The sequence below is a fragment of the Phyllobates terribilis genome, unplaced genomic scaffold (assembly GCF_046119375.1).
Source record: "Phyllobates terribilis strain yellow unplaced genomic scaffold, ASM4611937v1 Scaffold_9__5_contigs__length_417890890, whole genome shotgun sequence".
In the NCBI taxonomy this organism is placed as follows: domain Eukaryota; kingdom Metazoa; phylum Chordata; class Amphibia; order Anura; family Dendrobatidae; genus Phyllobates; species Phyllobates terribilis.
Window position 1 is genome coordinate 59422229 of NW_027362769.1, and position 23581 is coordinate 59445809.

The 23581-nt window shown below is 40.8% G+C and overlaps 1 protein-coding gene across 2 annotated transcripts in view; it reads left to right on the plus strand.

Annotated features, from left to right (window-relative positions):
* PLCL1 (phospholipase C like 1 (inactive)) overlaps positions 1-23581 on the plus strand; it is a 397791-nt gene that overhangs the window by 203110 nt on the left and 171100 nt on the right. Inside the window, exon 1 of one of the 2 annotated variants that reach the window (XM_073646528.1) lies at positions 12847-12960. The exons of the other annotated variant lie outside the window; for it this stretch is intronic. Within the exon in view, the coding sequence (XP_073502629.1) occupies positions 12958-12960 (3 nt within the window). The 5' untranslated portion in view covers positions 12847-12957. Of the gene's footprint in view, positions 1-12846; positions 12961-23581 lie in introns of those variants that run through there. 2 annotated transcript variants of the gene reach the window in all.

The window sequence follows — 23581 nt, forward strand, 5'->3', positions numbered from 1 at the left end:
TGAGTGACCACCCGAGCCGTGCTGCGTCCACCAGGTCCTGGACTCGGCCAACCCCCAAGTAGTTCTGGAGCGTGGTTCTGAGCTCCCTTTCTGTCCTGTCCTCGTCTCTGGCCTTCCCCACCAGGGATCCACCTATGTCCGGCTCCCTCGGGCCTCTTGTTGGCGAACCCTTGCCTCTGGGTTCCCTGACCCTATGCGTGGTCTGCCTTCCGGGTGGATTTGGTGGGTGGCCGTGGCAGATGCTGCCCACGGCCTCCGGTCTCTGGCTGAGGTATGCTGTAGCCCCCACCAGTTTGGGATCCGGTACCCTGTTGCCAACTCTTCACCCTGTGGTTGTATTTGGGCTCTCAGAGTTCCTTCTTTCTCCCCCTCTGGGTCTTTCAAACTCCTCTCTCACTCTTGGCTCTGGGGCTGCTCTGCTCCTCTGCTTTCTTCCACTGCTCTGCAAAGTCTGATGTCTCACTGACTTCTCACAGACTGACCCTGATCTTAGATGGTGCCCACCTTAAATACTCCCTCTATGTGTGAGCTCAGGTGACCAGCACCCAATGAGCTCCTAACTTTACCCAGGCTGCTCCCCCTATCTGCCCCTACACTACTGGGATGTACCACCCCCCTCCCACTCCAGCCAGGAACAGACTCGGTCGTACCTGCACATTTCTAAGTGGGAGTACCGTTGGTCTGCTCCTCGGAAATGGGATGTGTGTAGTGCATGCAGCTGACTGAGCTCAGTTCCACACTCCATCCTTACCCGGGAGTGGAATATCACACCTCTGGGTTGAGGTGCAATACCCGTGTAGCAGCCGAATCCTCAGGGTGCTACATGGAGATGACGGGGTCTTGTACATTGCTATGCTCCTATATGCACACTTATCTGTTTCCTTCCCACCCAGGGAGATATGGGACAGAAGGTTATGGAAATACACAAACCTGACAGGAGAAAACCAACAAGGATAAAAGAAAACCACAATCATACAAATACTCACAACTCAACCGAGTGGAAATACGTAGGACAAACCAAATGGGAAGAGGATTAGGATAAGCACACACAAACCAAATCTCCTGAAAACAACTCCAACCGCCTGCTACTAACTTTGAACTCTCCTTCAACTCCAAACTAGGACGTGGTAAGCTTTCACTGGCAAGGAAAGAAGCAAGGAGGAAGGTTCTTAAACCTGCCGGAAGTAACAAACTCAGAACTGCTGATACAACCCAAGACAGAGAACTCCAGGAGGCCCACTAAGCAGTTTGATCCTTGCAGAAACAGAGCAAAGAAATCCAGAACTACTAATAAGAAGGTGAAGCCGTTCTAACTACCCCAGGTGTCTGTGTCACCAAACGCTGCAAATCGTCTGACCCCACTCTGTCGCGGTAACTCCGTAACGGGGTTTCTCATCCGAGAAAAACGAATGAAACTCTGACCAAACTGATGATAAAAATGGAAACACTGACCAAACTCTGATACTCGGACCCATTATCTCGTACGACGTGTGAGGGAGCCCTTAGTGGGATAGGATTCTGTATTAGGCCATGTTCACATGTTTGCCTAATGTTTATTTGGTCACTATTTTACCTCAGTATTTGTAAGCCAAAACAAGGAGTGGGTGAAAAATACAGAAGTGGTGACGTGTTTCTATTATACTTTTCCTCTGATTGTTCCACTCCTGGTTTTGGCTCCCAAATACTGATGTAAAAAACTGACCAAATACTGAACGTGTGAACGTGGCTTAACTTGCCTTTTACTCATTTATATCACTGTTCTTTCTGAACTTTCTAGTCAAGTGGGTGGTCCTATTAGGTGTCAATTACACTTATACAAAGGAAGCTGTCAGTCACTGGTAAGGACCACCCATTTGACTGAGAAGCCCAGAACAAGCAAAGATTTAAATGAGTAAAATACAAGTTGTGCTGAATCGTATCCCACTAGCTACATATCGATCTGCTCACCTCTTCTCTATAACATAATCTGCTGATTGGACTGCATAATGGAGGTGATATGAAAGGTTCGATTTAAATTCAGCATTATTAATTTCTTTCACAGTCAAAATTAAAATAGAAACACCTAGTTGTTAACGGAGTTTTCCAAAAACAAATATTTTTTACCGTATCCATGATTTAAAAATAACAGAGGTCTCTCACCGACCCTCGACAGAGCGAGCGCTGCTGTGCATGGGGGAGTCGGGCGAGATAGCTGCCGGCCGACCGATCAGCCGAACCATCATCTACACCATCGTTTAGCTGACAGCTATATAAGGTGTATTAGGGGCTTTAATCACAGACGGAATAGATCCATCCTGTCTGCTGTGTTCTATGATCAATGTGGAATAATTCACGTATTAGGACAATATTGGGAGTTGCTGTGTATGTGATTTTTCAGTGTTGAAGTCTTAATCCACTTTTGGTTAATCAAAAGTACACATTACATTACTGTGTTGTCACACTACAGAGACTTCTATTTATGTTGGTGCGAATTCAGAAGATTAAATCCTTTTTGTTTTATGTAAAAATATCCTGTTATGAGCATAAAAGGGTTGACGCTACATGCTGACAACATTTTAGCTTTATGATACAGTAGACTAACTGCACCAAGTTAGAAACATTTAAAGGGAACCTGTCATGTCTTATCTACTATCTACACTGCCCCCATAGCATTGTTAGTGATGCAATGTGCAGCACTAACATGCTTTTTTCATTAAAATTAGTAGTAATATAATGAGGATATAAAATTTTATGTACTTATAAACCTACCTGCTCGTTCAGTCATAGGGGTGTGATCCTCGCATTCAGTCATGGGCGGGCGCCACATCAGTTAGGGCTGGCGCCGCCCACGTATTTGAATTTTGCTCCCAGCGAGTGCCGAAATTGTCGGGCGCTTGCGCAGTATCACGGCCAGGCAGTAAAGCTTCCAGCGCTAGGAGCTATGCATGCGCTATGACGAGTTGCTCCCCGCGCACGCGCAGTGAAGTTTCCAGCTTCACTGCGCGGCCGGAGCCACTCGTCACAGCACATGCGCAGTGAAGCCGGACTGGACTCATTATCAAAATTCTCAATTCATGGATAAAATGTGTCTTCAGTGAATACCGATTTCCTCATTACGGAGATAGGAGATGACAGTTGGTGTTCATAAAGTTCTACGGGAAAATGTAGCAGACATTTTGTTGCAAGTTCTCCTGAAATGACAATGTTTGTGTCTAGCACCTCCCTCTCTCCATAGAATTTTTTAAAGTAGCCACAGTCTCCTCCTATCTCAGTAATTGGAAAATCTGTCTTCACTGAATATAAATTTTACCCCAGGAGGAGAAAGAAGCAGATTTCTGCAATAAGATATATTGCAAAGTTGCTTATTTGCCTGTGTACTGTTGATTTATGGAATAAAAATTTAAATGGCAGTTATTCTTTAACCCCTTTTTGACATAGTGACTTGCTGTTTTTGCACTTTCGTTTTTTCCTTCCCTTCTTCCGAGAGCCATAACATTTTTATGTCTCTGTCAATATAGCTATATGAGGGATGTTTTTTTTGTGGGACATGTTGTACTTTTGAATGGCACTATCAATTTTATCATGTGATGTACTGGAAACTGCTAAAAAAAATAAAAAGTGCTGAAAAATTGTGGAAAAGTGCAATTGCATGATTGTTGGGTTTTGTTTTTGTGGCATTCTGCATACTGCAAAAATGAGCTAGCAGTATGATTCTCCAGGATTGTACAATAATAGGGATACCAAACCAGCTAATTTTTGTTATTTGTTTTTTTCATATGGTGAAAAAAATTCAGAAGTTGGGAAGAAATTTTTTTTGCTAGTGTCGCCATTTTCTGAGACCTGTTACGTTTTCAAGTTTTAGTCTGTGGAACTGTGTGAGGACTTATTTTTTTGCACCCTGAGCTGACATTTTTATTGATACCATTTTGGGGTACATGCAATGCTCTGAACGCATCTTAATGCATTTTTTTGTGGTTTAAGGCATCTGAAAAAACACAATTTTCATATTGTATTTTATTCTTATTACAGTTTTTACCATGGGTTAATTAATTGTATATTTTGACAGATCAGACTTCAGCCTTGGAGATACCATGTGTATATTTCTTTATTCTTAATGCATGAAAAGAGGGGTGATTTCAGTTTAATATTTTTTTTCTCATATTATCAAAAAAAATTTTTTTATTCTTTTGCTGTAATTTTGTTGTCTTGTTAGGGAACTTGTACCACAATATTGCTGGGGGTTGCGAAAATTATGGCCCCCTATTAACGCCAGCCACAGGCTAACATTCATAGAAATACTGTCATACAGGCGTTGATATCTTAAGCAGACCCCTGTCATTTTCTCATGACACATTCCCTTTAAATCACCTCTGATTCTGGGCATTTAAGGATTGCAGTCAGACACTGAATAGAATCGTCCACTCAACTCATAGACTCACATTGTGCAAAAACTTAAAGAGAACCTGTCGGCAGGATTTTGCTAAGTAAATTAAAGGCATTGTCATGTTGAAGCTGTTACACTGATTAAAATGATACATGAGGTGAAGAAATCCGTTTTGTGTAATCAGTGTTTTCAGTTAATGATATGTTTCTCTGACCTAGAGCACCAAGATAAGACCCTGCCCACAGTCCTGCCCCAAAGCACAAGCATGTTCCTCATCATCGAGCAGACAGACACAGAGAGACAGACACAGAGAGAAACAGAGAGACAGACAGTGTCTGTCTCTCTTTGTCCTTCTGTCTCTTTGTCCTTCTGTCTCTTTGTCCTTCTGTCTCTTTGTCCTTCTGTCTCCCTTTGTCCTTCTGTCTCCCTTTGTCCTTCTGTCTCCCTTTGTCCTTCTGTCTCCCTTTGTCCTTCTGTCTCCCTTTGTCCTTCTGTCTCCCTTTGTCCTTCTGTCTCTCTTTGTCCTTCTGTCTCTCTTTGTCCTTCTGTCTCTGCCGGTTGCATGGATTTATATAGTGTGACCAAGTTGTCAAGCACTTTTCACGTGATGCTAAAATCGCTTGGAAAGCGCTTGTCAACCCGCATGCGGAAATGCATGTGAAGAACGCTTCACATCCGCATGTCCCTGGCAGGATGTAAAATCCGCATGCGTTTTTTCTGCTAGGGAGATGCAGAAACGCTCAGGAAAAATACGGAGCATTTCTGCATTATAGGCACATAGCCTAAATGTCAACTCTTCTGTATGGGCATCTTCATGAGAATTATGCCTCCTTGGGTAACCAGACTAGATTTACATATAAGGAAGGGAGGGCCATATCTCAGAAACAGAGAGGTTCAGCAAAACAAAAAAAAACACCCCTGATTCAGGAGATCAGTAATAGGGACCAGGCTTAAAAGTGTTACATATTTGCGGCAAGTGACACGTCTCCTTTAACTGTCTAAAAATTTGCTCAATTTGCGCAGGACTGCATCAATAATGGCTGACCATTCGACTCCTGTGGGGCTTTTAGACACCTTGTTAATACTATACTATTTGTTATTGAGTGCCAAGATTGTATGCAGGAAGCCACTCCCCTGAAGAACCTCATCTATAATAAAGATGTGGGGATTTGCCCCTGAGGTTATGTAAAAGACATGGAGACTCCAAAACTTTGTTCCTTTGTCTCAAAAGTGAGCACTCACATTACTTTCCACTTGACATGTTTCCTTTAAGGAGTTTTACATTGTATGATATGAGCCATAGGGTTCTTCTATTCATGGAGTATTCATAAAGTCTGAATTGTGGATTTTGAAACACACAGTGGGTTACATCATGTTATGTAAGATAGACTTGAAAAGTGCAAGGCTTTCTGGCCCTGCATATCAAGTATATTGGGAATACTAATAGGAGAGATTTTCTAATTTTCTCCATCGATTTCACAGGAATAATTTCATCAAGCAGTATTTTACTGCTGTGGGATGAAAAATGGGAAAGCAATTCTTATAAACCAGGCATCTGCACATTAGAAAGGCTGAAAATATTACCCTGAAATCTAACTGTAACCATAGATACAAGGCAATTATTAGTTCTAGTAAAATTTACACAAATGAAACATTTTAATTGATGCGTGGAATTTGGCAAATGTGGCCTGAAAGTTTCCAACAAGCCAAATAATTGAATGTTTAGGAAAGTAAAGCGAATTTTACCCTAAAATAACATCATTAGATCTCTAATTATGAAATGTTAACATTTTTGCATTTGTTTTATAGCTTTGACTCTTTATTACAAGCTTGTATAATGATTGGCATCGCTGTTATTGCAGCTCCCATGTATGTTGTCATCCAGAATAAGCAATCTTCTGAGACACTTAGTGATAACTACATTGCTGGATGTATGGATACAGTGGAGAATGTTTATAATTGCAAACGTTTTGTGGAAATTGCAACATTTCATTATTGTAAATGCCTAAACCAAATTTACCAATGATTCACGCCAGAGGTGGGCAATTAATTTTCTCGAGTGGCCACATGAGATACCGTGACTGTTGTGGAGGGCTGAACCAACAGGCTGAGATTAGTTATGCTCAATATTAATGTTAACATATTAATTACTATTATAATTATTTTATATTTATATTATCACTTAATATTGAGCAGAATTAAGTATTCTGACATTCTTCTATACACGGCATGAGCCTTCTCATAGCCTCCATATATACAGCATGAGGCCCCACACAGCCTCCCTATATACAGCATGAGCCAACACACAGCCTCCCTATATACAGCATGAGGCACCACACAGCCTCAATCATACAGTATGAGCCCTGACACAGCTTCCCCATATACAGCATGAGCCCCAACAAAGCCCTCTATATACAGGATAAGCCCCCGTATAGCTTCCTATATACAGTATGTGCCCCCACATAGCCTCCTAAATACAGTGTGAGCCCCTATATACTGTATCAGCCCCGACATAGTGTATATTAGAGGCTATGTGGGGGCTCACACTTTTTAGGAGGCTATGAGGGCACTCACACTGTATTTAGGAGGCTATGTGGGGGCTCATGCTATATATATAGGGCTTTGTTGGGGCTCATGCTGTATATAGGGAGGCTGTTTTAGGGCTCATACTGTATGATTGAGGCTTTGTGGGGCCTCATGCAGTATATAGGAAGTCTGTGTGGGGGCTCATGGTGTATATAAAGTTCTATGCGAGGACTCATGCTGTATATAGGGAGGCTGTGTGGGGGCTTATGCTGTCTATAGGGAGGCTGTGTGAGGGCTCATGCTGTATATAGTGAGGCTGTGTGGGGGCTCGTGCTCATGCTGTATATAGGGAGGCTGTGTGGGAGCTCATTCTGTACATAGGGTTATAGCAGTTCCTGGGTTGAAAACTAGATACATTCTGTAGGTTTTTTCGTAAACCAGATAAGTATGTAAAGTGGAACGGGGCTGGGGGATAAAAACCCTAATAATCACCTCATCGCTGACCACTCTGACTGCCCCGCTGTTTGCTGCCTGCTATCCTGTCCTCTTCTTTCCATCGCCATGCGGCATGAGAGGGGAGTATTAGTTGTTTTTTGTAACCAATAGTTGCCTCTCTCCATCTCTTCCTGTCGACATATGTGCCTCATCTCCAGCCTGTGCACTATAGGCCTGGACTTCCGTCCATGTCCAGTCTGGAGCTTACTGCGTGACATAAGGTTACGATGACAATTAAACGCTATGACGCACACTGAGCTTTGGCCTAGACGTGGCCACGAGTCCTGGTGTTTAGTGAATATGCGGCACCCCATGCTGAAAGAAGAGGACCGGATGGTGGCCGGAGAGATCAGCGGTGAGGTCGTTATTAGATTTTTTTTTTTTTTTTTGGTTGAACATCCGGCGTTCGTAACTAGGGGTTAAACTGCTTGTATTCTAGACAGGTCATAGTGGTCTTAAAAAATATTATGTCTCAAATGCATTTATTCTACACTCTTTTTAAACATTCATTGAAAATTGCAACTTGCACAAAAATTCTACGTTAATGTGCGACATTTAACACATTAGTTTCCTGCCCTTTTTTAACATTTTTTGCAAAAAAAGAATGGCATTGATTTGCAACATTTGACACACTGGTCTCTCTTATCTATCATTGAGATGTGTACCACAATGCTTAAAGAGTTGTGCCGGTGTAATTTGTGCAAAATTTATCATTAAGGTACGACATTCAATAATTATGAAGTGGCATGAAGTGAGTGCAGTAAAGATTGGCCAGTTATGTCATTTTTTGATAAATGTGAGCTACGGTTCAAGGATATACTTTACAGCAGGCATCTCTTTGTAGAGGACGATGTTACGAGCATGCTATGTTGCATTTGCTGTGGTCACTGTACAGGACTTGAGCTGTGCTCATCATCTTTTGTTACTGGTGAATCCTGTGTTATCTGCCACCAGCTTCTCTGTGTTATTTGCCTCAAGCTTCATAAAATAGGTATTAACCTTTCAATGTTATGCTGATATGACTCCTGAAAACTGTTTTCTGCAAAATATGAAGTGTCAGTGTCTACACTCGTGCGACTAGTCCAAGATTGGTATTTAATATTCACAATAATTGGAAAAATTAAAAAAAGAACAATACAATTTTTAAATCTTTTAAAACTTTCGATTGAAAATGTAAGCAGTTTAATTTTTGATGATTTCTTTAACAAGTTAATATTTCCTTTCATATTTGACAAGAATTTAAATCTATTTGGCAATAATTATGTAATATTATTTGTAGCCTTAGAGAAGCTTCTAAAATTATCTGTGATGCTGCCTTTTAGCACAATTCATTGACATACTGTCGCATGTAAAACAATCTGCAGTGTTCTCGTCTGCTGATTATTTTTAGATTTGTACCCCTCTTCTCTTCATGGTTTTTACTTACCAGAATTTTAATAGAATGACAGTTTCCTGCCATTGATTGCAATATGAATGTGTCTGGGAAGGAGATTCAATTACGCTCAGCTGATTGGTCACCGTCATTGTCCTGATTGACAGCTATGAATAGATTAATGTAGGACATAGACAGCCAATAACACCGTACATGTCATATTTCATTATGAGAATGTAAACATGACTTCAGCTAGATCTACTAATTGCAAATCCATCAAATTCAACAATTTTATTGCAAGCATTTCCATCAAAACAGTTGTAGTTGTAGACATAAAGTGGACTGAATAAAATAAAAAGCAGTCCATAGGCTTATTTTCTTCATCCTCTTCCTTCCCTATATTTATTCTTGTGTCCTTAGCTGCAATAAGAAGCACATCACCAATAAAAGAACTACAGTATAGATGATATTCATTAAAATTAGAGACTTCAGATCTACCATAGTTCTTCAGCCTCATTTGCATCTCCCTTCAAATGTTGATTTCTCAGTAATTGAGGAAAGGACTCCTCATGTAAAGGTATTTGAACCTGCTGACAGATTCCATTTAACATCCCTAGAAAACAATGGAAGGAACAGAAACAATGCAAACCTGTGACCTTCAATGTATAAGTGATCATACAAACTTTTAATCACTGAACCATTAAGCCTAAAGTTAGCAGGGATTTGAAAAAAAATGAAATTCCATTCTTAGGCTGAGTTCACACAATGCGTATTTCATGCGTTTCCGCGGCGTTTTTGCAGTTGCGTAAACGCCGCGGAAACGCATGAAAAACGCATGGTAGAAGGGCAGCAATGTTCCCCAATGGAAATCCGCATGTGCTGTGCCCATGATGCGGATTTTTCCGCAGCGTGAACGCTGCGGTCAAAAATCCGCAGCATGTCAATTAATTTTGCGGAAACGCGGCGATTTCGCCGCCATTGACTTGCATTAGAACGCACCAATTCTGCAAGACTGCATCTGTACTTGCGTTATTGGCGCGTTCTAATGCGCGGATGGTACCCGGGTGTAGAGGAGAGGAGAGTCTCATCCACACCCAGGTACCATTAAAAAAGCTGGAAAAAAAGAATAAAATAAAAAATAAATGTATTCTTACCTTCTGTCGGCCTGCGCAGCGCTCCCGCTTGGTTCCCGGCACTTGCAGTGAGTTGTAGGACCTGCGGTGACGTCAGAGTCATGTGACGGGTCACGTGACGCTGACGTCGGCAGGTCTTTCAATTCAAAGTTGCCGGCAGCCGGGAACTTTGTAAAGCAGGACAGCGCGGGCCATCGGAGGTAAGTATATACACTCTCTCGGGTCACACTATATAAATCCATGCTGTTTGCATGGATTTATATAGTGTGACCTAGTTGTCAAGCACTTTCCAGGTGATGCTAAAATCGCCTGGAAAACGCTTGTCAATCTGCATGCGGAAACGCATGTGAATCTGCATGTGGATCCGCATGTATTCTGCAGGAAAAACGCATGCACAATCTGCATGCGTTTTTTCTGCCAGGGAGATGCAGAAATGATGCAGAAATTTTCTGCTTCATTTCTGCATCGTGTGCACATACCCTTAGTGAATATTTTGCATGAAAGTTCAGACTGCTTGCTAAATGTAACAATCTGCCTTTAAAAAGAATCTGTCACCAGGTCTTTGCTTCCCAGTTGAGAGCAGCATGATGTAGGGGAAGACATCCTGATTCCAGAGATGTATCCCTTGCTGGGCTGTTTGCTGTAGTTTTGATAAAATCATTGTTTTATCTGCTGCAGATCTAGCAGTTCTCTTAATGCCGAGCTTTGTATAACCCCGCCACACCACTGATTGGCAGCTTTCTGTGTACACTGTGCATAAGCAGAAAGCTGCCAATCAGTGGTGGGGGCGGGGTTATACAGAGCTCATGAGTATGGATGACTACATGGCAGCAGGTTTACTAGAGACAATCTGATTATAAAACAGTGATTTTATAAAAACTACGTAAAATTAAGTGAAACATCGCTGGAATATGGCTCACTGCCCCAACATTATTCTGCTCTCTGATTTAAATGGCAAAAACCTGATTGCTTTTGCTGTGGATTGACAATGTCGGACCATCGTTTCTTACAATTCTTTGTTGTGCCATTGTAATTCTTCCTGTTAATGTGTAAATAAATTGTCAGTGGGGTGTGTCCAGTGTCAGACCGAAGAACATTGTGCCCACCAGAGGATTTGATTCTGAGGGTCTGCCCCACTCAAGAGCCCCATAGCAGCTGCAAGGTTTGCACTAAGAACTCTCCTGAAGGAAAAGCCAGGGCCCGCCGGAGGATTCTCCGGTTCTCTGGTGGGCCAGTTCAACCCTGGGTGTGTCTTCAGAGTCTGACAAATATATACCACAATGTATTATTTCCTTTACATCAGAAACTGGCATAAAACACTTTTAAAAGTTGAAAAAAATGTGGCGAGTTTTGTTGTTTTGATGCCAGTCTCTGTCAGCTCTACAGGTGGATCATGGGCTGGATGGGGGCAAATTCCATAAATGTTACTCCAGTCCCTGACTGCAGGTAGCATTTCTGGTGAAGCACACGCCACAGAAGATGAGCCAAATTCATTAAGTGGCCTGTACCTTTTAATTAATTCGGTGCTTTTGCCTCTTCATAATGACTTGGATATAGAGCACTAGTTTTAATGAATTGGCCCCTTAGTTTTCTTTTAACCCCTTACCGACAAACGCTGTACATGTACGGTGCAAGTTGGTATCGGGTGTATGGAGCGGCCTCGTGGGGTGAGACACACTGCCAGGACCTGCCTCTGACAACTGTTAAACTGTTATATATGACTGAATCCCTGACTTTAACATTTAACAGTGAGCAAGCATGGGGGTGCATAATTCTATGCGCCCATCGGCGCCCCATGACGCAGTCACGTGGCACCGATGGATTGCTATGATGATCAGATGTGTTGAAGACCTCTGTGCCTGTCGTCAAGGAGCTACTTTGAAGCCCGGCCACACGCTGGATTTCAAAGGAGTCCATGATTTTTACTATATTCAGCAATACTGTGGTATTGCTGTGTATAGTACAAGTGATCAGACGAACACAGGTCATGCCCGCTAAGGACTAATAAATACAGTAAAAAAACATGTTTTGAAAAATTTAAAAGTTCGAATCACCCCCCTTTTACCCACGCACGTAGGCCCTTGGACCCACGTAGCCACCTTGGACCCACCTGTCCAACTAAGTCTCCCATGCAGCTCGGGCCCCAGCGGCTATTAAACTATGTTTTGTGTGAAACACCACAGGGTTTCAGAATTAAACACATATGGCTGAAATCATACAGCCAGCATCAGCGTGATTGGGCAGAATACAGTATATCAACAGTCAGGTTCCCTTTAAAGAGTAGCTGTCATTCTTAATTTTTATTTCATAAACCCATGGTACACATGAAAATAAGCAACTTTGTAATATATCTTATCAGAAATCAGCTTCTCACTCCTCCTGGACTTTAGATCCTATTAAATAACAAAGCGCTGTATAGTAAAAGTGTGACTATAATCATATTTCCAACATTTGTAGGCATGCATTTGTGGTGTAATAAAAAACATGTTGCAATAAAAAAGGAATTTACAGGTGTGGCTTTTTAGACATAACGTTATCATTTTATTTTCCAGGTTCTACAAAATGGATTTGTTGGAAATATTTTTAGTTGATTTTCTAAACATTCAGATCCATTTCATGTATATCTTATGCATTAATAAATGCATTTTATAAGGGTCTGCAGATCTGTCAGAGAAATGCCATGTATGCTTATGTCAGACTCTGATATACCAAAACGTACATCAGATATACAACCCAAGTGTGAACAGCCCCCAAAAATAACATCCTGATTGGTGCTATTGTTCATTGCAGAACTAAAGTCCAGGAGCGACGCTTGGAAATTTTTGATTAATTTCTGTATATTGAGATTATAGGAAGTTTGAATTGTTGCAAATAGGACAAAGATACACAAGTGAGAGGAAGGAAGGAGCAGGCAGCCAGGAAGTCTGCCTGGGAACGTAGTGATGCTGAATATTTCACCAGCTGGGTAACAGAAACATTTCTTTTCTCATGCTTGTCTTGCATGGTGTCCACATGAACTAATGAATTAGGCGGAGAATGGCGACATCCTGTAGAAAGCTGAGCACTTTATGGTATGTAGATTGCTTGGTCTAAAATATATTTAATTAAATGCTGTGTGACTACATTAGAATACTGACTTGTGACGCTATCCTTTAAATTGGACTCAAAAAGAGCTTTTTGTGGATAATCTGCTATCTTTTATTGTGATTTCTTATGTGGAAATGTTGGTTTCAATAAAAACTATATATTTTTTTTAAATTATATCATCTTTGACCGTCTATAAAAAATGAATTTAATAGCAATTCCATTCATCATATTTCATAAATCAGACTTTTTTTTTTTTACTACTTGCCAAGTAGCCTCAGGTGATGCACCTCATCCCTAAGCTCATGTGCAGATGCAAGGTAAATTTACTAGTGAAGGACCAGTGGTGCAAAGAAGCTTGGTTCCAACAACAGTTCAAGGATAGGATATATATAGCTATAGATACATATATATATATATATATATGTATGTATGTATGTATGTATGTGTGCGTATACAGTGGTGGCCAAAAGTATTGGCACCCCTGCAATTCTGTCAGCTAATACTCAGTTTCTTCCTGAAAATGATTGCAATCACAAATTCTTTGGTATTATTATCTTCATTTAATTTGTCTTCAATGAAAAAACACAAAAAGAATTGTCCTAAAGCCAAATTGGATATAATTCCACACCAAACCTAAAAAAGGGGGTGGACAAAAGTATTGGCACCCTTTGAAAAATCACATGATGCTTCTCTAATTCGTGTAATTAACAGCACCTGTAACTTACCTGTGGCACCTAACTGGTGTTGGCAATAACTAAATCACACTTGCAGCCAGTTAACATGGATTAAAGTTGACTCAACCTCTGTCCTGTGTCCTTGTGTGTACCACATTGAGCATGGAGAAAAGAAAGAAGACCAAAGAACTGTCTAAGGACTTGAGAAACCAAATTGAGAGGAAGCATGAGCAATCTCAAGGCTACAAGTCCATCTCCAAAGACCTGAATGTTCCTGTGTCTTCCGTGCTCAGTGTCATCAAGAAGTTTAAAGCCCATGGCACTGTGGCTAACCTCCCTAGATGTGGACGGAAAAGAAAAATTGACGAGAGATTTCAACGCAAGATTGTGCGGATGGTGGATAAAGAACCTCGACTAACATCCAAACAAGTTCAAGCTGCCCTGCAGTCTGAGGGTGCAACAGTGTCAACCCGTACTATCCGTCGGCGTCTGAATGAAAAGGGACTGTATGGTAGGATACCCAGGAAGACCCCACTTCTTACCCCGAGACATAAAAAAGCCAGGCTGGAGTTTGCCAAAACTTACCTGAGAGCCTAAAACGTTTTGGAAGAATGTTCTCTGGTCAGATGAGACAAAAGTAGAGCTTTTTGGGAAAAAGCATCAACATAGAGTGTACAGGAAAAAAAAAAGAGGCATTCAAAGAAAAGAACACGGTCCCTACAGTCAAACATGGCGGAGGTTCCCTGATGTTTTGGGGTTGCTTTGCTGCCTCTGGCACTGGACTGCTTGACTGTGTGCATGGCATTATGAAGTCTGAAGACTACCAACAAATTTTACAGCATAATGTAGGGCCCAATGTGAGAAAGCTCGGTCTCCCTCAGAGGTCATGGGTCTTCCAGCAGGACAATGACCCAAAACACACTTCCAAAAGCACTATAAAATGGTTTTAGAGAAAGCACTGGAGACTTCTAAGGTGGCCAGCAATGAGTCCAGACCTGAATCCCATAGAACACCTGTGGAGAGATCTCAAAATGGCAGTTTGGAGAAGGCACCCTTCAAATATCAGGGACCTGGAGCAGTTTGCCAAAGAAGAATGGTCTACAATTCCAGCAGAGCATTGTAAGAAACTCATTGATGGTTACCGGAAGCGGTTGTTCGCAGTTATTTTGGCTAAAGGTTGTGTAACCAAGTATTAGGCTGAGGGTGCCAATACTTTTGTCTGGCCCATTTTTGGAGTTTTGTGTGAAATGATCAATGATTTGATTTTTGCTTCATTCTCTTTTGTCTTTTTTTCCTTTCAAGCAAATTAAATGAAGAGAATAATACCAAAGAATTCGTGATTGCAATAATTTTCAGGAAGAAACGGACTATTATAGAATTGCAGGGGTGCCAATACTTTTGGCCACCACTGTATAACATATATATATATATATATATATATATATATATATATATATATATATATATATATATATATATATATATATATATATATAATGTGTACATATACAGCTCTGGCAAAAATTAGGAGACCACTGCAAAATTTTCATTTTCTCTGATTTTTCTCTTTCTAGGTATATTTTTGAGTAAAATGTACATTGTTGTTTTATTCTATAAATTACTGACAACATGTCTCCGAAATTCAAAGCTAAAAATTTTATATTTATTTGCAGCAGATGAGAAATCGTCAAAATAATAAAAAATAAACCGTGTTTTCAGACCTCAAATAATGCAAAGAAAACAAGTTCTTATTCTTTTAGAAACAACAATACTCATGTTTTAACTCAGGAAGAGTTCAGAAATCAATATTTGGTGGAATAACCATGATTTTTAATCACAGCTTTCATGCGTCTTGGCATGCTTTCCACCAGTCTTTCACACTGCTTTTGGGTGACTTTATGCCACTCCTGGCACAAAAATGTAAGCAGTTCTTCTTTGTTTGATGGCATGTGACTGTCCATCTTCCTCTTGATTACATTCCAGAGGTTTTCAATGGGGTTCAGGTCTGGAGATTGGGCTGGCCATGACAGGGTCTTGATGTGGTGCTCCTTCATCCACACATTGATTGACCTAGCTGTGTGGCATGAGGCATTGTCCTGCTGGAAAACCAGTCCTCAGAGTTGGGAAACATTGCCTGAGCAGAAGGAAGCAAGTGTTTTTTCAAGGATACCCTTGTATGCGGCTTGATTCACACTCCTTCGCAAAGATTAACCTGCCCAATTCCAGCCTTGTTGAAGCATCCCCAGAACGTCACCGATCCTCCACCAAATTTCTCAGTGAGTGCAAGACACTGTGGCTTGTATGCCTCTCCAGGTCTCCGTCTAACCAATAGACGACCAGGTGTTGGGCAAAGCTGAAAAGTAGACTCATCAGAGAAGATTACCTTACTCCAGTCCTCTATGGTCCAATCCTTATGGTCTTTGGCAAACTTCAGCCTGGCTCTCCTTTGCTTCTCATTGATGAAAGGCTTTTTTCTAGCTTTACATGGCTTGAGGCCTCTGGGAGCCTGTTACGAACTGTTCTTGTCGTGCACTTCACCCCAGCTGCCATTTGCCATTCCTTTTGTAGGTCACTTGATGTCATCCTGCGGTTGGTGAGTGACATTCGAATAAGATGACGGTCATCCCGCTCAGTGGCGAGTCACTTTTGCCCTCTGCCGGTCTGTAGCTTTGTTGTCCCCAATGTCTGCTGCTTGACCTTGTTGTAATGTACTGCCGTCTTCGAAATTTTAAAGGGGTTGTCCGGTACTTTTAAAAAAATGCCAGTGCGTTTTAATGATAAATACAACCTTCTTTCTAATTACCTACACCCCCTTATAGTAATACAAACCAGAGAAACCTGTCCAGCACCTCCTAGTGTGAACTGGTGCCAGCTGCTGTAACTATAAAATATATAAAAAAAATGCAGCAGCACTCCATATGGCCAAGATACGTCTTAAAAATGGAAATATTAGATCTAAACTGTTTGCTCAGCAACATTTGCCCTTTAAATGTAGGTGCTTTTAGCCCAGAAGAAGACATGTTTGTCTGTATAGTTGTAGGCTTGTAGCCCAAAAGTGGCATGGAAGGCGGAGTAGTTACCCATCAGGGGGAGGTTACCTTGCCATGGTTGATGGGCACACATGAATTGGCTAATTTATGCGCTAAAAACCTTCGTTTTTTGTAAGTACTTGTTGCTGAGCAAAACAGTTTACATCTAATATTTCCATTGTTAAGACGTATCTTGGCCATATGGAGTGCTGCTGCATTCTTTTTATATATATAATATTATATATATTATATATATATATATATATATATAGCCTTGAAAAAGTATTCATACCCCGTGAACTTTTCCTCTTTTTTTTTTTCATTTTATGTGATATACCAACACAAGGTAACAAGCGTTTGTGAAATGTAAAGGAAATGATACATTTTTCTAAATGTTTTAAAAATACAAATGCACGTCACAATTTTCAGTTTTAGATTTAGCCCCCTGTATTCTGATACTTTGTTGGACCACCTTCCATTGCAATTACTGCTGCAAGTCTTTTGGGGTATGTCTCTACCAGCTTTGCACATCTAGAGGCTGAAATTTTTGTCTATTCTTCTCTGCAAACTGTTTCCAGCTCAGTGAGATTGGATGGAGACGTCTGTGAACAGCAATTTTTAAGTCTCGCCACTGATTCTCAATGGGATTTATGTCTGAATTTTGACTGTGCCATTTACACACATGAATATGCTTTGATCTAAACCATCTATTGTATCTTTGTCAGAATGTTTCGAGTCGTTGTCCTGCTGGAAAGTGAACCTACATTCCAGTTTCAAGTCTTTTGCAGCCTCTAACAGGTTTTCCTCGAGGTTTCTGCCCTGTAGTTAGCTCCTTTCATCTTACCATCAACTCTGACCAGCTTCTTTGTCCCTGCTGAAGAAAAGAATCCCTACAGCATGATGCTGTCGCCACCATGTTTGATGGTGGGGATGGTGTTTTCGGGGTAATGTGCATTGTTAGTTTTCTGCAATACATAGCATTTTGCATTTAGCCCAAAAAGTTTTACTTTTGTTTTATGTGACCAAAGCACCTTCTTCCACATGCCATGTTGGAGACACAGCTTGTATCTGTTAGAACGTGCTCTGGGGTGCATAATCCTAGGTCTATGAGCAGTTTGATTGTTTATATGAATGTTCTACTTTACCCTCCTCTTGCTGCTGTTGAGGTCCCACTTGAGTCTGTTTACAGACCTGCTTGTTGATGGTTTGTGATTTGGCCAGCCACTCACAGGCCACTTCAATGATGTGTCAAACATAATGACAGCATTACAGCCGGCCGTGGTCAGCCCGCTCATACTGACTTCAAACATATATGGCTGGTAACCCAATATAGAATTCCAAAAGTATTGAAAAGTTTATTATTTTAGTAACTTGGGCCGACTTGTAAGTGATTTTTAATCCATAGAAAAGCTACAGTACTTAAACCAAGCTGACACAATCTGACACAACATTCGGTGCACACTTTTACTGATCTCATTGAATTTTGGCAGATTGACAATAATTGAAACCAATGGGGATCCAAGATCATAGAAACATGCAATCTTATTTGACATAACGATCACCGGTTTGCCTGGTTTTCCTCTTTGATTTACTTTACTTTTTCAGATATTTGGTGTTTTTTTTCCCCTTTGGGAACCTTACCAGACAATGACCTTTGTTCTTGTGTTTACCCCCTTATTACACTGCACTACAGACTACATGATTTACTTATTCAGATGGGAGTAAAACGCTAAGGCAGTAGGCAGCGTGTCCCCACGGTCCGCACAAGTGCTGTGTGACCATTTGAACTCATTCTTAAGAAACTCATGTAAAGTGGTTGCAAGACAAACTGCACGCACTTGTATTTCTCTGATATTACAAGTCGCAGAGCTGTCGCCAGCTATCACTGTCATACTCACAACTCAAGAACAGCTCGATTTGCATCACTTGTGCTGGTACATTTGATTTCACTCTGAACTTTTCAAAATCACCAAGTCGAGCCTCGCTGTTTGTGTCTCTTCACATATTTATGGGATTTCACATATATGGCCATCACCACACTAAGAACTGGGAGCTCATTCCCTCTATCCTGTTGTTTGCTCCTTAGAGGGGCTGTCCACTAATTGTACAACTCCCTTTTAAATAATCTATTCTCCCATGTGAAGCAAAAAAAAAAAAACAGATACTCACCTCCTAATAACATTTAGCATAGTGTAACATATCACATAGAATTACTATGGCACATACTGTATATCACAAAAGTGAGTACACCTCTCATGCTTTTGTAAATATTTAATTATATCTTTTCATGGGACAACACTGAAGATATGACACTTTGATACAATGTAAAGTGGTCAGTGTACAGCTTATATAACAGTGTAAATTTAGTGTGCCCTCTAAATAACTCAGCACACAGCCATTAACCACTTTACAGCCTGTGCCATATTTGTACTCACAAGGCTGTAACCCCCGGTTTGTGAGGGCTCCGGCGCTGAGCCCTCACTGAACTGGGCACATGTCAGCTGATTCTTACAGCTGACATGTGCCCGCAACAGCCGCGGGTGGAATCGCGATCCACCCGCGGCTGTTAACATGTTAAATGCTGCTGTCAATCTCTGACAGCGGCATTTAACAGCGCCGCGCCGGAAGCGCGCCGCTTACCCCGCCCATCGGTTACCCCGTCACGTGATCACGGGTCACCGATGGGTGGGCATGACAACCCTGGGTCAGCAGCAGACTCCAGTGGTTGTCATGAGCTAGTCGCTATGAGCGCCACCTAGTGGTCGGCGCTCATAGTACAGGACCATTTCTGCTACATACTGGTGATCTGCTGATCATCTGTATGTAGCAGAGGCGATCAAACAAGTGCTGCTTCTAGTCTCCGATGGAGACTATAGAAGCAAGCAAAAAGTGAAAAAAAAATGTTTTTAAAAAAAATAAAAAGTTTAAATCACCCCCCTTTCGCCCCATTCAAAATAAAATAATAATAAAAAAAAACCACATACACATATTTGGTATCGCCGCGTTCAGAATCGCCCAATCTATCAATATGAAAAAAAGAATTAATCCGATCGATAAACGGCGTAACGAAAAAAAAATTCAAAACCCCAGAATTATGTTTTTTGGTCGCTGCAACATTGCAATAAAATGCAATAACGGGCGATCAAAACATCGGATCTACCCCAAAATGGTATCAATAAAAACTTCAGCTCAGTGCGCAAAAAATAAGCCCTCACCCGGCCCCAGATCCCGAAAAATGGAGACTCTACGGGTCTTGGAAATTGGCGCCTTTTTTTTTTTTTTTTTATACCAAACTTTGGAATTTTTTTTCACCACTTAAATAAAAAAGAACTTGTACATGTTTGGTATCTACAAACTCGTAATGACCTGGAGAATAATAATGGCAGGTCAGTTTTAGCATTCAGTGAACTTGGTAAAAAAAACAAAAAAAAAACATCTGTGGTATTGCACTTTTTTTGCAATTTCACCGCACTTGGAATTTTTTTCCCGTTTTCTCGTACACCATATGGTAAAACTAGTAATGGCGTTGAAAAGTACAACTCGTCCCGCAAAAAATAAGTCCTCACACGGCCATATTGGCCAAAAAATAAAAACGCCATGGCTCTGGGAACAAGGGGAGCAAAAAACGAAAATGCAAAAATGGAAAATCCCAGGGTTGCGAAGGGGTTAATGTCTAAACCGCAGGCAAGTGAGGGGTGTAATTAGTTTTGTAATATTCCTTGCAAGTCATCAATATGACATTTGCTGGACAATAATGCAGCTAGGTATCCAGGTGGAATCTCCTCTTCAACAGAGTGAATGGTAACTTAAAACTACCAATAAAGGAAATAAAGATTCAAGAGATGACATTGGGGTCCATGTGCGACTTCTGCCATTTTTTACCCTTGTGCCTCCTATGACTAACCCAAGAGGCTGATACCAGGTGACTTCTCTGTGGCCTGCTCCCCTAGAATGACATTTTTCTCCCTATGCAAATATCCTCTTCAGAGAGGAAGATGACTAGAAGTCTTGTGCACACCTGTTAGGCTAGCAAACCTAAAAATCACTATTGATCTTCCTTACGAACCTTGCCAGATAATTTAGGATAATAAACCAAACCAGAAACTTCATTGCAGACACGTGTTTCTGGGTGTTTGCCCCTCATCAGTGCAAAGCAAAAGATTTGATTGGGTTAGGCGAGAGGCCTCTGACAGATGTTTAAAAAGGGGAACTTTTCTCCTTGTGGAGTGTGGGTCTCTCCCTATAAACAAACACATAGAGGGATATCTGTCAGCCTAACGAAGTGGGACAGGGAGAAGCAGTTGGGGATTGGCCTCTTGGACTAGTCCTTTGAGAAAAATGGTCCCCAGATGGCTTTGTTTTGTTTTTTTCTGTAACTGCAGCATTTCAGAGTAAAACTTATACATCTGCAATAACGTAGCTAGTATCTGTTATAGTCTGCCTGTAGTTCAGGAAGCATGAATCTCCTGCCATGTTCCCTTTTATGGTTATTTGATGCAAGAGTACAAATATAATCTTTTTGATTTGTAACAGTCCCATTTTGCAGAAATACTGTGTGAATTAAAAACAATGTTCCTTCTCTATTTTCAGATTATTTCTATGACTACTTGGAGGGTTTCAGTTAGTTGCAATCTGTTTGTCACTTACCAATCATGCAGTTCCCTTTTGTTTCCATAAATTCTATTCAATAGAGGAAGCTAGAAGGAAATTTATCATTATACGTAGATATACACAGACAGGTAAAGTAATGAATTAATTTATCATCGCATTCATATAGTTGGCATTCATTATTGCAGTTCATAGTTCAGGGCAGTGAATCTAATGATGTACCTACCAGGCATGTGAGGGTAGCATGCAGATAAGATGAGTAACATGACTCTGTCATAGACTTCCTTCAATGTGTCAGAAGGAAAAATCCAAAATCTGTCTAGTGGATTGTCATAAACGATATCTGTAGTTGGGTTTTAGTTAGGTTTGGCACATGCCGCGAGCCAGTTAGCTGAAGTGTCTTGTTCTCAATTAAGATTGGACTGCCAACGCTCAGGCCCAGGTTCTCAACTAGGAAGCAATGTAAAGGTCCGCAAACGGTTACCGGTCGGCAGTCATTTGAATGCCTGTTTATACAGGCCGACCAAAGTAAACTCTGTGGACTGAGCACTGTGCTATAAATGGTTCAGTGCTCATAGGCTGCCATTGTTTTCGGTAGTGCCGTGTCCTGTTTACACTGTCGAGAACGATGATCTTTTGTGCTGCACAAAAAGTCTTTTCACCCAATAATCGAGTGTTTTACTCGTTCATCAGGTGATCATCAGCCTGTTTACACAGCAGGATGCTGGTGAAATGAGCGATTTTAACAGCACTCATTCAAGATTATCTGGCAGTGTAAATACTCGTTAAGGCTGTGGTCACACATTGCTTTTTTGCAGTGTTTTTTTATGCGGTTTTTTTTTATGCAACTTTTCAGCTGTGTTTTACAGTACCAGCAAAGTGTATGAGATTTCAGAAATCTCATGCACACAGCTTGGTTTTTTTGTCCTCAGTATTTTGTCAAATACCTTGGTTTTTGCAAAATGCAGTATGCCACTTCGTTCAGTGTTTTTTCAGCATTTTTCAAGCAATGGGTAGTGGAAAAAAAAGCCCTCCAAAACGCAGGTATCAGGTTTTCCTGCATTTTTGGTGCCAAAGCCCGAGGAGGTTGAATCAGGTTATTTATTTTTTGCACTAAACTTTATTAGCATGCACAAGAAACAAATGTACAGTGATAAAAATCAGTAAAAAAACGCAGCAAAAAACATGCCTTTTTGAAGCAGCTTCTTTCCAGCCAAGAGAGTAGGTTCTGCAGAAAAAACGCATCAAAAATGCAATTTGTGAACATAGCCTAAAAGTTCAGTAGAAGATCATTTACCGGTAAATGTTCTTTGGAGCCAATCACTTGCCTGTAAGCTCTATTACTTTTGGGTTCATTCACAAATAACCTGACTTATCTTAGTGATGATATGTCCAACCTGTGCGCAGAAACTTACAATGTAATAACAAGTAAATGTGCATGTTTGTTATGGATGACGGATGGGCGGATGACGGATGGGCTCTCAGAATCATTTATTCTTGTGTGGCCAACGAACCTCAATAGGTTTCTCTTTTGCACGTTATTTTGTCACCCTATGATGGTCCTCCAATGTATTGTCCCATGCTTGGGTGAAAAGAAAAACAAGAGAAAAGGGTACATACAAAAGGAGTAAAGCTGCAGATCCAAAAATATATGTAGAAAAATATTATTGGTATAAGGACATTGGTATAAGGACATAGTCAGATTCAGCAAAATAGTTTAAAATACAAAAAAAATCAATTAAAAACACTCAACGGTGTGAAGTACCTGCTGCGTTTTGTTTTGCTGCATTGTATTACGAACCACCCAATAGTATTTATAGTCATAAAAAAGAGGATTGGTCATTGGGTAGTGGACCACCATTCCTGCCAGCATTGCTGCACCATTACTTTGCTGGTGATGCATATTGATAAATCTGGTATAGACGAATTAGTGAAAAATGTTCATAATACCCTGTCCTTGTCACATTGGTAATGTCCGGTAAGGCATTTTTTACCCTACATAGAGGTTTCTTTCATATCCGAGGTGTGTCCTTCATGGTTTTCGGAATTATTATAACATGTCATTGTACATCTAAGTGAATGTGAATTTAGGCTGAGGTTTGGTTTAAAAAAGAAGGAAAAAAATAAATCTATTTGATTCATTGTACAGGATAGGAAGAAATGTGTGTCAGGGGTTGTGGGAAAACATATTCTTGGTTTGTATAATTATTTTAATGTTCTCCTTATGACTTCCTGTTGTCGAGGATACCATCTTTATTTACGGTCATTGTAGTAGCAGATTTAGTTTTGCCAAA